At 36.5% G+C, this 13393-nt stretch overlaps 1 protein-coding gene across 1 annotated transcript; it reads left to right on the forward strand.

Moving 5' to 3' along the window:
- The first annotated feature begins 9257 nt into the window (after window positions 1-9257).
- LOC130967443 (uncharacterized) lies at window positions 9258-11522 on the forward strand. Its single transcript, XM_057892297.1, has 5 exons — window positions 9258-9391; window positions 9472-9686; window positions 10364-10534; window positions 10613-10848; window positions 11170-11522. Exons 1-5 carry the CDS (start codon window positions 9322-9324, stop codon window positions 11417-11419), a joined length of 942 nt encoding a protein of 313 aa, XP_057748280.1. The 5' UTR covers window positions 9258-9321; the 3' UTR covers window positions 11420-11522.
- Window positions 11523-13393: the final 1871 nt, after the last annotated feature.

Here is a 13393-nt window from a genome sequence, read left to right on the forward strand (position 1 = left end):
TGTAGCAAACATAGTTATATCAAACAAGAAATATATAAGTAGGAACAAATAAGGCATTTAGACAATTAGCAAGTAATATGCATTCAAATAGGCAATCTCAACCAATTCATATAGTATGCATATGATGAATGCCTGTCCCTAGTGGCTGATGATATCATCTGTCGGTTATAGAGCCAACCCGACAAGTCCTGGTAGCTAACCATTGGACTGTCCCTCTGTCGTGTCTCCCCAACTCGAGTTATACTCAATATAAACTTGATCATAATCATGATCCATATCCATCACCCTTACTGTTACTGGTGAATATTTATGGGGATGAGCTCATCCGGGGATTTCACAGTGCCCGGCCACCCTGACGACATAGGGTCAAAAGAACTTCAAGTCTCAACCTGGAGCACGTGGTGGCTAGCCACTGCTTTCTCCCAGGGAAACTCTCATCTCCGATAATGGAAGTGCAACATTCACAATTCATTCAACAGCATATATATGCATTTATTCTTAGCCATAATCATGGCTCCGTCGTAACACGGCAATAATCCAGCCATCCGGCTCACGGTTAAATCCATAACCAGCCATCTGGCTCACGGTTAAATCCACAACCAGCCATTTCATTAACAATTACGGCCTTTCGGCCCATGGCATAACAAGCACTTCCACCGCCATCATCTGCCTCTCACATAATCATCTTTGATCCTCATTGATCATTCATTTTTCCCTTGTTTCACTCGCAAGTTACCACATCCCCTAGCTCCTTTTCTAATTGCTAGGCATATCATAATTATTTAAGACATAAGTGGTGAGATCGGAGGCTTAGAAGTATGAGATTTGGCTTTTAAAACTCAAAAATCAACTTTAGGATGAAAACAGGGCCACGCGTACGCGCACTCCACGCGCACGCGTGGATGGCCACAAAACTCATCGACGCGTATGCATCATACACGCTAACGCGTGGATTGAAAATTAGCCAGTCGACGCGCACGCGTCAACCACGCGTACGCGTGGGTGCTCTCGTGCCCCAGGCACAAAACTGGCACAGTTCTGGCACAACTCTCTGGAAAATGGCTGGGCATTGGGTGCAGCACATTTGGCGCGCCCGCGCACATCACGCGCACGCATGGATGGCACTTTCTGGAAGAACGGCGCGTACGCACCAAGTACGCCTACGCATGGGGGGTCATTCTGCTAAAAATTTTCTAAGTTAAAAGCTGCAGAAATTCACAGATTCAACCTCCAATCTTCCGACGGACATAACTTCCTCATTTTAAATCGTTTTTCACCCGTTCTTCGAACGACATGGACATCCCGGATCCAATTTCATTTCTAATCAGATTTGGCACAAAACAGAGATCCGTAGTCCAAGTTATGTCCCATCAAAGTATGTCCAAAAACCATGTTTTTCATACAAATCCATAAAGTGCCATTTTCAAAACAAGCCATTTTCAACTCTTTTCAAAATCAATCAAAACATGCCAATTCATCCCTTTTCTTTGAAATCAATCAAAATATATCAAATTCAACATCAAGCCTCCTCAACTCACACATTAACACTTTACCACAATTCACCAAAATCACTATCTCATCATTTTAACCCACTTCACCCAAGTGGCTCAAACCCAAACACATTGACATATCACATACTCTTCCTCATGATAATTTTCAACAACACCAATTCCAATAAATCATCATTGTACACAATCAATATCATACTCACCATCAACATGGTTCAACCCACAATTCAACCATAACCAATCATCAAGCATATATCACAACATGCATATTTCTCATACATCATACCATCAAGGCATTAATAATCATCATCACATATATGACCACATCATATATCTCAACCATTCAACAACATCAACAATTCAATGCCTATCTTAGGGCCTCTAGCCTAAGTATTTCCTACCACATTACATATTAGATACGGGAAACCGAGACCATACCTTAGCCGATTTCCCAAGCCCAACCGGAGCACTTCCAAACCACTTTTCCTCAAGCTCTCAAGGCCTCAACACCTCCAAGAACAGATTTTTCACCACCAAAGCCCTTTTCAAGCTTTTCAAAGTCACCAATCAAGCTCCAATATTCACACATACACAACCTAAGCCATAATCATCATACCCATACACAACATCTCAATACCCAAACATCATAGAACAATAAATTACACTAGGATTGAGAATCTTACCACTCCCAAGGTCCAAGGAGACAAGATTAACCTTCTCCTTCAAGAGAGTTGGGTCCTATAACATCAAAGAGCCCAAAATCTCAACATTTTTACTCATGAAACTCGAAATCAAAGCTGGAAATTCGAAGAGAAAAACGTGGCTTACTTCAAGATTAATTGTATGGGTTTTGTAGAAATCTCCGCGGTGAACGCGTGGCCACAAACGGTGCGGCAATTGGAGCTCTAGATCAAAAGTTATGGTGGTTTGAAGATCAACCAAGGGAGAGAACTTGAGAGAGTGTTCTTCCCTCTTGTGCCTCCAATTTCAGCGTATAAGAGTATTATGTGAGGAGAGAGAGTGCTGAAAACTAAGGTTTTGGTTTAGTTATGTTGGGCCAAGGGCCCACTTTGGGTTCGGTTGGTCCGGTTTGGCCCGTTTGGTCCAATCTTGGTCCAAATTCTATAAAATTGGTACCAAAATTCTCGTCTCAATCTCCTCTATCATATTAAGCCATAAAAATCACGTTTTGGGCTTTCTAGAATAAATTCTCATTTATGGGTTAATTAGCCGTTAATTAACCGGGTTTTACACCTATCTGTTTGCAACTTTCTAATGTTGTGACACAGAATAGAGGTAAACGACCTTTTTGTTTTCTTGCAACCTGGATTACCCACCCTGATTTTGGGAAATTTGTGGATGCTTCATGGAATGTCAGGAACTCATGGGATAAGGGAATTGATGACTTTAAAAATCAACTTAAGGATTGGAACAACTCGGTTTTTGGCAATATATTCAAACGAAAACACAGAATCCTTAGAAGACTCTAAGGTATTGCAAATAGTTTGGGATTATCTCACAACTACTATCTGAAAAATTTGCAAAAGCAACTTTGGTTGGAATATGAGAACATCCTCATTCAGGAAGAAATCTTATGGTTCCAAAAAGCTAGAACCAAATGGATCGAATTTGGGAACCGTAATACAAAATTTTTTCATGGATCTACAATGGTCAGAAGGCGTAGAAACAAGATTACCTCTCTGCAAAATGACAATGGTGACTGGATAACTGATAAGATTACCCTGGAGAGCATGGCCACTACCTTCTTTTGGAATCTCTACTCTGATAGCACTACCTATACCCCCTTCATTCTTAATAATAGCTTCCCAGATCTGAGTAGCTCCGACAGCAACAACCTGGGCCAAAATGTAACTAACGAAGAAGTAAGAGATGCTATTTTTGGTATGGGAAGATGGAAGGCTCCAGGCAGGGATGGGCTTCAAGCCATTTTCTACCAAACTCAGTGGAACAAAGTCGGCACTGATCTCTACGATCTGACCAGGATTTTTTTCGAAGACCCAAGCAAGATCAAAGAGGTTAATGAGACACTAATCACTCTCATTCCCAAAGTGGAACCTGTCTCACACTTAAAACAGCTGAGACCTATCAGCCTTTGTAATGTCTTATACAAGGTGGTTACTAAAATTCTCGTGAACCGGTTGAGAAAGGTTATGGATAAATTAATTATGCCGAATCAGTGCAGTTTTGTCCCTGGTAGGCAAAGCTCCGATAACATCATCATAACTCAAGAAGTCATACATTTCATGAGGCAAAAAAAAGGAAAGAAAGGCTGGATGGCTATTAAGATTGACCTGGAAAAGGCGTATGACAAACTGAAGTGGTGCTTTATCAAGGATACCCTTGATGATATTGGTTTTCCCCAAACCTTTGTTGACATTATTCTCTCTTGCATCTCATCCCCTAGGATGAGGGTTCTGTAGAATGGAGAGGAACTGGAAGAATTTACACCTTCCAGAGGTATAAGACAGGGGGACTCCATCTCCCCATACATCTTTGTGCTCTGTATTGAGAGGCTCTCCCAACTCATTAGTGCTGTAGTGGACTATGGTTTCTAGAAACTGATTTGATTCAAGAAGGACTGTCCCCCAATTTCTCACTTGTGCTTCGCAGACGACATAATTCTGTTTGTAGAGGCTAATATTGATCAAGCTAATGTTATCAATAAGTGTCTTGAGGCCTTCTGTGGAAGCTCGGGACAAAGCGTCAATAGAAAGAAAACCAGGATCTTCTTCTCTAAAAATGTGGGCTACACAGTGCGAGCAGAGTTGAGTAACACCTTGCAATTTGCCAGAACAGATGACTTGGGGAGGTATTTAGGCGTCCCTATTCTTCATTCAAAAGTCTCCAAACATACCTTTGAGGGCATTATTAACAAGCTTCATGCCAGGCTCAATACTTGAAAAGCTTCATCCCTATCCCTTGCGGGAAGAGTGACTCTGGTGAAATCTGTCCTCTCATCTATGCCTTTATATAATATGCAATCTGCTGTTTTACCTTCAGCTACTTGTAATACTATTGACCGTATTTGCAGGAACTTCCTCTGAGGAGATACAGAGCAATCAAAGAAAATCCATCTTCTTAGCTGGAAGAGAGTTTGTGAACCTAAGGGTTATGGAGGTCTGGGTATTAGACATGCAAGCCAAATGAATCAAGCCTTCATGATGAAGGCGGGATGGGGACTTATTGAAAGAAAGGACGCGCTTTGGGCTAGAGTACTCAGATCCAAATATGGCAGCGGCACCGATATCATACCCAAGGTGGAAAGGAGGAGGAATAGCTCGAACCTTTGGAAAGGCATATGCGCCTCATGGGAAAATGTTCAACAAAACTGGATTTGGAGAGTTGGGAATGGTTCCCAAATTCGCTTCTGGGAACACCGCTGGATTCTGGGTGTAGGCAAATTAAGTGCCAATGCAAACCAGGTGAGTAATAATACTAACTATTCAGAGATGCTAATAGACTTTCTCGATGTTTCAGGGCAGTGGGATGTTAGGAAGCTTCAGGAGATTCTGCCGGAGGATATTGTTAAAAGGATCGTTACTATCAGCATTAAGTCAATATATCAGAACCTCAGCGACACCCAAATCGCTCCTAACAAGATTTTTCAGCTAGTTTGGAACTGGCAGGGTCCTGAGCGTGGGAGAACCTTTCTCTGGTTAGTGGCTCACAATGCTATCCTCACCAATGAGAAAAGAAGACGTAGACACTTAACCACGGACGATGCTTGCCCTCGATGTGGACAGGAAGAAGAATCAATCATCCATCTCCTTAGGGACTGCTTCTATGCTAGAAGTGCTTGGCAAAGGCTTATCCCACCCAATGGCATTAATTCTTTCTTCAACACTAGCCTCCAGGATTGGCTAGCTCTAAACCTTACCGCGAATAACAATTGGTCTTGCCTATTTGGTGTTGCAATTTCGTCCTTATGGTTCTTCCGGAATAAACTTGTCTTCAATGGAGAGAATGCCAATGCTGTTAGTGTTAGCATCCAAATTAGAGCGCGAGCTGAGGAATTCCTGAAGGTAGTGAAAAGCAACCTGAATCCTAGAAATAACCAAACTACTAGTGGATGTCTTGTCAGCTGGTCGAGACCGAATGCTGAGTGCATTAAGCTAAATGTGGACGGGTCATGGTATGCTCAAAGAAGGAACGCTGCTTGTGGAGGAGTGTTCAGAGACTCGGCCAGGAGATTCTTGAAAGGCTTCTCGGCAAATTTGGGTAGCTGCTCGATTATGTACGCGGAGTTATGGGCAATCAATCATGGGATGACCATTGCTACACTAAACGGCTACCACAATCTGGTGGTTGAGTCGGACTCAGCAACTGCTATCAATTTCATCAACCACGGATGCTCCCGAGGACATCATTGTGCCCCTTTAATTCAAGATATCTGAATCCTAGCTGCACGCCTTCAACAAGTCTCGTGGATACACGTCTCTCGTGAAGCAAACATGGTGGCTGATCAATTAGCCAAGAGGGGATAAGAACTATCTCTTGGACTACACCTCTTTGATACAGCCCTTCTGGACATCAAATTCACTCTGCTATGCGACTGCATAGGGACCCTTAGAATTAGGGGTACTTAGTTCATTTGCTTTTATGTTTATTTTCCTTTTCCTTTGCTGGGGTGTTTGAACCCCCTTAGATCACAAAAAAAATATATTATTTTATTATATCTGATTCAACTTTAATTAAACTTCAATTGAATTTTAAACCTTTGAATATCTAATTCTACTAGTTTAATAATTTATTGGATTGTCCGAACCTTAAAAATGAGAGTAGTTTTTTTTTTTAGAAATACTGTTTGTACACCAAAATCAGCCACTAATATATTTGTATATAAATATATGTGTAGTTTAATTTATTATCAATGTGTATTTATATTCTAACATATATTTTATACTAGTGGCTGACATTAGTGGCTGATTTTGGTGTATGCATAGCATAACCTTTTTTTTAAACAAAGAATAAATGCAAATAAGCAATATAGAAACCTCAATTTGTAGTCGTTTCCATCAATGTTAAGGGTGTACGCGGATTGAATCGGATCGAATATGACCGAAAATTCGATCCGATCTGCACATTTTTTATCGGATCGGATCAGATATGATATCCGCGCTTTTTAGTGCCGGATCAGATCGGATATCGGATATATCCGCATAATTAAACCTTCTCTTTTTAATATTTCTATGTAAAATAATTCAATAAAAATATTTCTTTCATACTTTTAAATTTATTTATTTCTAAAATATTTTTAATCAAACTCTTTCTAAATAACAAAAATAAAATAATACAATATATGAATAATAATTATTAACTAAAACATATAAATAAATAAATATAATACCAAACATATATATATATATATATATATATATATATATATATATATATTTTAATTATTATTGTGCGAATCTGTGGATCGGATACGCAGATGTAGTGCAGATATTCGCGATCCAATTCGATCAATTTGCGAATCGAATCGTATCCACAATTTATAAATCGAATACGAATATTTACTACGAATCTGTAGATACGATCTTATCCATCAACCCTCCTAATCAATATCATCAACAACATAGGTGTCACTATATTCTACTCTTGGACAAAATGAGAGTAGTTTTAACTTTTAGTGGGATACTAAATTACTAATAAAAGAGCAAAAAGAATTTCAGGAATGGATAACTATAGATATTTTTTCAAACAAACAAATTTGAGAATCAAAATATTTCAGTAGTTAAAATTTTTTTAAAATTGACTTTATTTATATAATTTATTCACATTTTAATTTTTTATTTTATTCTCTTATTACTCTATTTATCATATTTTTAACGGTTCTTATATATTAATCATATTAATTATAATAAAATATTCATAATTATTAGTATCAACTAAATTATATATTAATATTTTCTTTTACAATTTGATATTTATATTTAGAATTACAATAAAAATTAATAATAATAAAAAAATTCTAATAATAATACTTCTTAAGTAATATTAATAGTAATTGATTCATAATTTCATATAAGATCATTAATTTATTGATTCATCTCATTATTATTGGAGGCCGTCAAAATAACGTAAAGGCCGTTTATGTTCAGAGACAAAAATCACGTGCAATTAAAATGGTCAAATACTTAAATTAATTTATTTAATTAATAAATTTATTCGTAATATTTATAACTTTATATTAATAATATTTATAATTTTGTAATTATGACATTTATAATTTTATATTTATGATGTGTATAATTAAAAAAAATTTATAATTAATATTTTTAAATTTTAAATTATATATTTTATTATATTTTTTAAATTATTTTATATGTATACTAATAATTATGATTTTAATTATTTTAATATTTTTTATTTAATATTTATATGTATATTTATTTATTAATTTTAATATGATGAATTAATAATTATTTTTAAAAATTTATTTTTGATTTTTATTTATATTTTATTTTTTATTTTTTATTTTTAATAATCTATATGTAAAATATGAGTTGTATAATAGAAGTTGTTAAAAATTTTTAATTTAGCATCTATAATTTTATATGTATAATATCTTTAATTTTAAACACATAATATTTATAATTAATGAATCGGTGTTAATTTATTATTTATTATTTTATTTTATAGGTCAAAAACTAATAATTTTAGACGTTTCTGATTTTTAATAAATAGAGACTAATCAAATTTAAGATGTTTTTATTTTTTATAAAATGCATTGAGGTGATTTAAAATTTTGTAAAGATTAAAAATATCAAAATTTAGAACTTTTATTTGGAAAAAAAATTATAAAATTATGAATGTAACAATAAAAAAAAATTATTAAGATTTAATTCACGTTAAATTTAGAATTGACTTTTGGTATAATTAAAAAATAGTTACAAAAAGAAATTAATTGTGTCAATTAAGTTAGGAGTGTCACATTCTCTTATAAATGCAAATATTATTGATTATGTATTTTTATTCAAAAATATTATTTGTACACCTCAGCTATTAATGTATTTGTGTATAAATATATGTGTAGTTTGTAATTTATTTTTAATATATATTTATATTTCAATAGTAATATGTATTTTATATTGATAGTTCATTTTAATGACCGATTTTAGTGTACGCGTAACATAGTCAATGTTTATTTATTGTCTATAATATTTTACCTACCTAAACCTAGCATTACTCCATTAAACGCAAATTATTTTTGATATTGAAGTGGAAGTAGTGTTTTTTAGAATTATAGATGATAAGGGTATTATTTTCAAATGTGTAACTTTTTTATTTAAAATGTAAAAATTATACACTTCAGACCATCCGATTTATTAAAAACAAAAATCAGACCATACGATTTATGATTTTTTTTTCTGTAAATCACAACAAATAAATCGGACCTTGCGATTTGATATTAAAAAAATTTTAAAAATCAACTTTCAAAGTAATTGGACTTACCAATTTCTGATTCCCATATCAAAATAAAAACATACGCACCACCAATAAAATTGAATTGCACATATTTATCTTCCAAAATAAAAATTTTTAGCCTCCATTAAAACGTTCACTAAAACTTAAAAACATTCATGGATGGTCATCCTTTTTTTTTCCCCTTGCGCTATAGGTTTTTCCACCTCAATTTCCTAACAAAAAGATTGGTGTACTCACATCATCTCATCCCAACCATGATGTTGACTTACCCGTTACCGGTCCCCCTCTTGTCCTTGTTTTTATCTCCCTTCCCACACTCTCTTCAGTCTTCATTCTACACTTTAGAACCCGTCCTTCTCTCATGGAGAACATCAAACACAGTCATATACAAGTGAAGGGTCTGAAGCTCCATGTGGCAGAGATTGGAACTGGTAACTTCCTTCATCCTTCAACAGAAAGAAACTGTTTTCTTTCTCCCTCTTTATTGAATGATTCTTTTGGTGCGTTGCAGGGTCAAAGGCAGTGGTATTCTTGCATGGATTCCCAGAAATTTGGTACACATGGAGGCACCAGATGATTGCTGTAGCCAATTCTGGCTACAGGGCTATTGCCTTTGATTTCAGAGGCTATGGACTTTCTGAGCAGCCACCTCAGCCAGAGAAAGAAACTATGTTTGATTTGGTTGATGAAATCTTGGGCCTTCTGGATGCATTAAACATCACAAAGGTAACTAAGGTTTCTGCTATAGTATATATCAATTTGTCTAGATATTTTGTGTTTATTATTTATTTATTTATTTATTTGGTTTTTCTGGACCATCAAATCAATGGTACATATGTGAACAAGGTCATGTTCATGTCGAACATGAGAAGATCCATATACTTTGGTTAAGAGTTATGAAGTTCATTCCAAACATTGATATCTAAGTTTTGAACTTCGGTTCATGTCTTCCAGAAAAAAGGGCTCTTATAATTAGAAGCTGAAAGTTGATCTATTAACTTGCATAATTTGAATCCTCTAAAGGGGGACGGGGATTCTGATTAAAATGAGAGATCATTTATGTTTGGATCATTTGATGAGATCCAGACACAATGTATTGTATTGATCCATGGCTAAATAATCTGGCTTTCTTACCTTAATTTTAATGTACTGAGAGTGTAAAATATTTTAAATAGTTGTCTAATCATGTCCATTTTTTTAGATGGTTATTCGGCAGTCAATGTAAAAAGTATTTATTTTTGCTGAAGTAGCGTGATGTAATTAGATGTACATATATAAAACTGCTTTGTATATCAAAATTAAATTCATAGTGGAAACAAAGAGTGAGAGAGGATGAGTAAAGAAAAGACCTTCTAATTCAGGTGGAAATTTTGACTAAATGCAAATTCTTTTGTTGATATCAGGCATTCCTTGTTGGCAAGGATTTTGGTGCCTGCCCAGGATATTTCACAGCTGCTGCGCACCCAGAAAGAGTAGCTGCTATTATAACACTAGGCATTCCCTTCAGGATTCCGGGGAAATCTGGTAGCAGACACGATGAACTCCCCAATGGATTCTATATTACTAGGTGGAAGGTATGAATTCCATCTCCTACTATAACTTTTGCACTCCTCCCCATGTGTTAATGTTAATTATTTCTTGAATAATTTCAGGAACCTGGGAGAGCAGAAGCTGATTTCGGCCGCTTCGATGTGAAGTCAGTTATAAGGAACATCTACACACTGTTCTCTAGCAGTGAGATACCAATAGCAGCTGATGATCAAGAAATTATGGACTTGTTTGATCCTTCTAAACCGCTTCCACCATGGTTCTCTGAAGAAGACCTTCAAACCTATGCATCACTCTATGAAAAATCTGGATTCAGATATCCATTGCAGGTTCCTTACAGGTGAAATCAGAATTTAACTTTACCTTGTTTTCAAACACCAAAAAGTGCAATTCATTTCTAACCAATTTTCCTGCCCAAAATCCTATTCAGCCCGTTGCTCAACTAATTGAACTAATTCAGCTAATGCCACTGTTTCTAACAAAATCCAAATCCTTAAATCTTTTGCCATTTATGGAGTGAAATGCTACTCCAAATGTTTGTTGTTTAATATGTGAAGCCTTGCATTTTAGTAGTGAAGTAAAATGATCAGATGTCATAAAATAGCTTTTGGAGTATAGACTTACTAACATTTCAGATTTGGACTGTTTATGATCCATGCAGGAGTACCAATGCAGATGGCGGCTTAAGTGACCCAAAAGTGAGTGTTCCTGCACTTCTGATAATGGGTGAAAAAGATTATGTGATCAAGTTCCCAGGCATTGAGGACTATATCCGAAGTGGGGCAGTGAAACAATTTGTGCCAGACTTGGAAATCACATACATTCCAGAAGGAAGCCATTTTGTGCATGAACAGTTTCCAGAGAAGATCAACCAGCTCATCATTGACTTCCTTGACAAACAAAGCGTTTGATTATTGTTCTTATGCTGAGAGTTTGTTATTTCTAAGCTGCTTAGTATGACAGACAATAGAAGCATGTTATTTTCAGACTTTAAACTTCCGTTTTGAGCATAAACTCACTAATAATCGTCTGAAGCTTCCTAAACAAGTGTGATCATGACTGTTAGTCAAAAAAGCACATATATTCTCCCAATTGGTTTGGATTCACTTGTGTTATTTTGAACATGATCTTGTCATGCTTATATCTCCATTGTCAACTGTTTGTCATTTTAGTTTGTAAACATGGCAAGGTCATGTTCAGATCAAATAGAAAGAATCCAAATCCGTTGCTAAAATAATAATTCACTTCACTATTCTACTAAAAAATATGAAAAAACTAGTCCGGTGAGGTTAACATATCACAATACTGAGCAAACAATTCAAATCAACCTAGATACGAGGAAAATTGAACTAAAAAGTCAATCATTCTTGTTGAATCATAATTTCCGCAATACAAGAGTCACTTAACAAAGTACAAAAACAAGTTTCAAGCTCACAAAAGAATTTGTGTGCTTTTTTCTAAAATAATTTTCCTTATTTTATATTTGATAGGTGCTTTAGATATTTGCAACATGAGGAGTATAACTATTATTTTGTAGTTATTAATTTATATTTTTTAGTGGAACTACTCCAACGGTGGTTATTGGTTCATCATCTATAAATATACTGACACTCTTAGGTATATTTAAGCTCCACTCCAAGACACTTAAACCTGCTAAGACCCTTGCTGACTTAGGCATCAGAGTGTTTTGCAAGTACTACCCCCATCTCCTCACAAACAACTCGGACGACGGCTACTTGACGCAGGCTAAGTCGGAAACCATTTCACTCAGAGGTTGGACCTCACGTTCAATCCCAAACACAATCCAGTTTCAAATAACCCTCGAAACATCGGCGCCGTTGTCGGGGACTTGGGAATCAACACTCCATGGTGGACGATCACCTTGAAGACGGATGCACAGCGTCTCAATCGGATCCAGAATACCAAGATATGGTCAATAACGACCAAGCCCTTGTGGTACCTCCTCCAAGGACGGAGGAACCGCATGGTGAAGGTACAACGGGCGATCATCACCACAAAAGAATCCCTTCCGAGGTTCACCACTCGGAAGGAGAAAACCAACCCCATTCCACCGACCTCATGGGGCTCCGACATGGACATCATCGCCAACTCAAACAGCTAGAACAGGAGTTAGAGCGACAGCGGGAGACAGAGCGAAATCTGAGAAGAGAAACGGCAAAGAGAGTTGGAAGAAAAGCTCCCAAAGTTAGAATCCAACCTCCGAGGAAGGAATTCGCGTACAACTCGGAAAAACACCCCGTTGGGTCAGAGTTCCTAGAAACTTCAAAAGTCCAGGCATGAATCTGTATGACGGAACGACCGACCTGAGGCACCACTTAAGTAACTTCAAAAGTCGGATGTACTTGGCTGATGCCTCAAATGCTACTCGCTATAAGGCCTTCTCGACAACCTTAACAAAGTCGGCCATGAAATGGTTTGACAGCCTGCCACCTTGGTCGGTTACTAGTTTTGACGACCTCGCGTGGAAATTCCTTACACAGTTTTCAATTCAAAAGGACAAGGTCAAGCACATAACCAGTCTACTCGGAGTCAAATAGGAAGTCGGCGAATCCCTTAGAGACTACATGGAGAGATTCAACAAGGCATGTTTAGAAATCCAAGACTTACCCACTGAAGCAGTAATAATGGGATTGGTCAATGGTCTCCGGGAAGGTCCTTTTTTCTAGTCTATCTCAAAAAGATACCCGACCTCATTGAGCGATGTACAAGAATGAGCTGAAAAGTACATTAATATGGAAGAAAACGGCAGGCTATAAGAACCAAACTGGCGACTAGGACATCCTCATCAGACACGGAAAAAGGAAAAGGAGCCCAAGAAGAAAGAAGAATATGGCTCGGAGAAACCTAGGAGGTATCACAACTAC

This window comes from Arachis stenosperma, chromosome 3 (genome assembly GCF_014773155.1).
Source record: "Arachis stenosperma cultivar V10309 chromosome 3, arast.V10309.gnm1.PFL2, whole genome shotgun sequence".
Classification (NCBI taxonomy): Eukaryota; Viridiplantae; Streptophyta; class Magnoliopsida; order Fabales; family Fabaceae; genus Arachis; species Arachis stenosperma.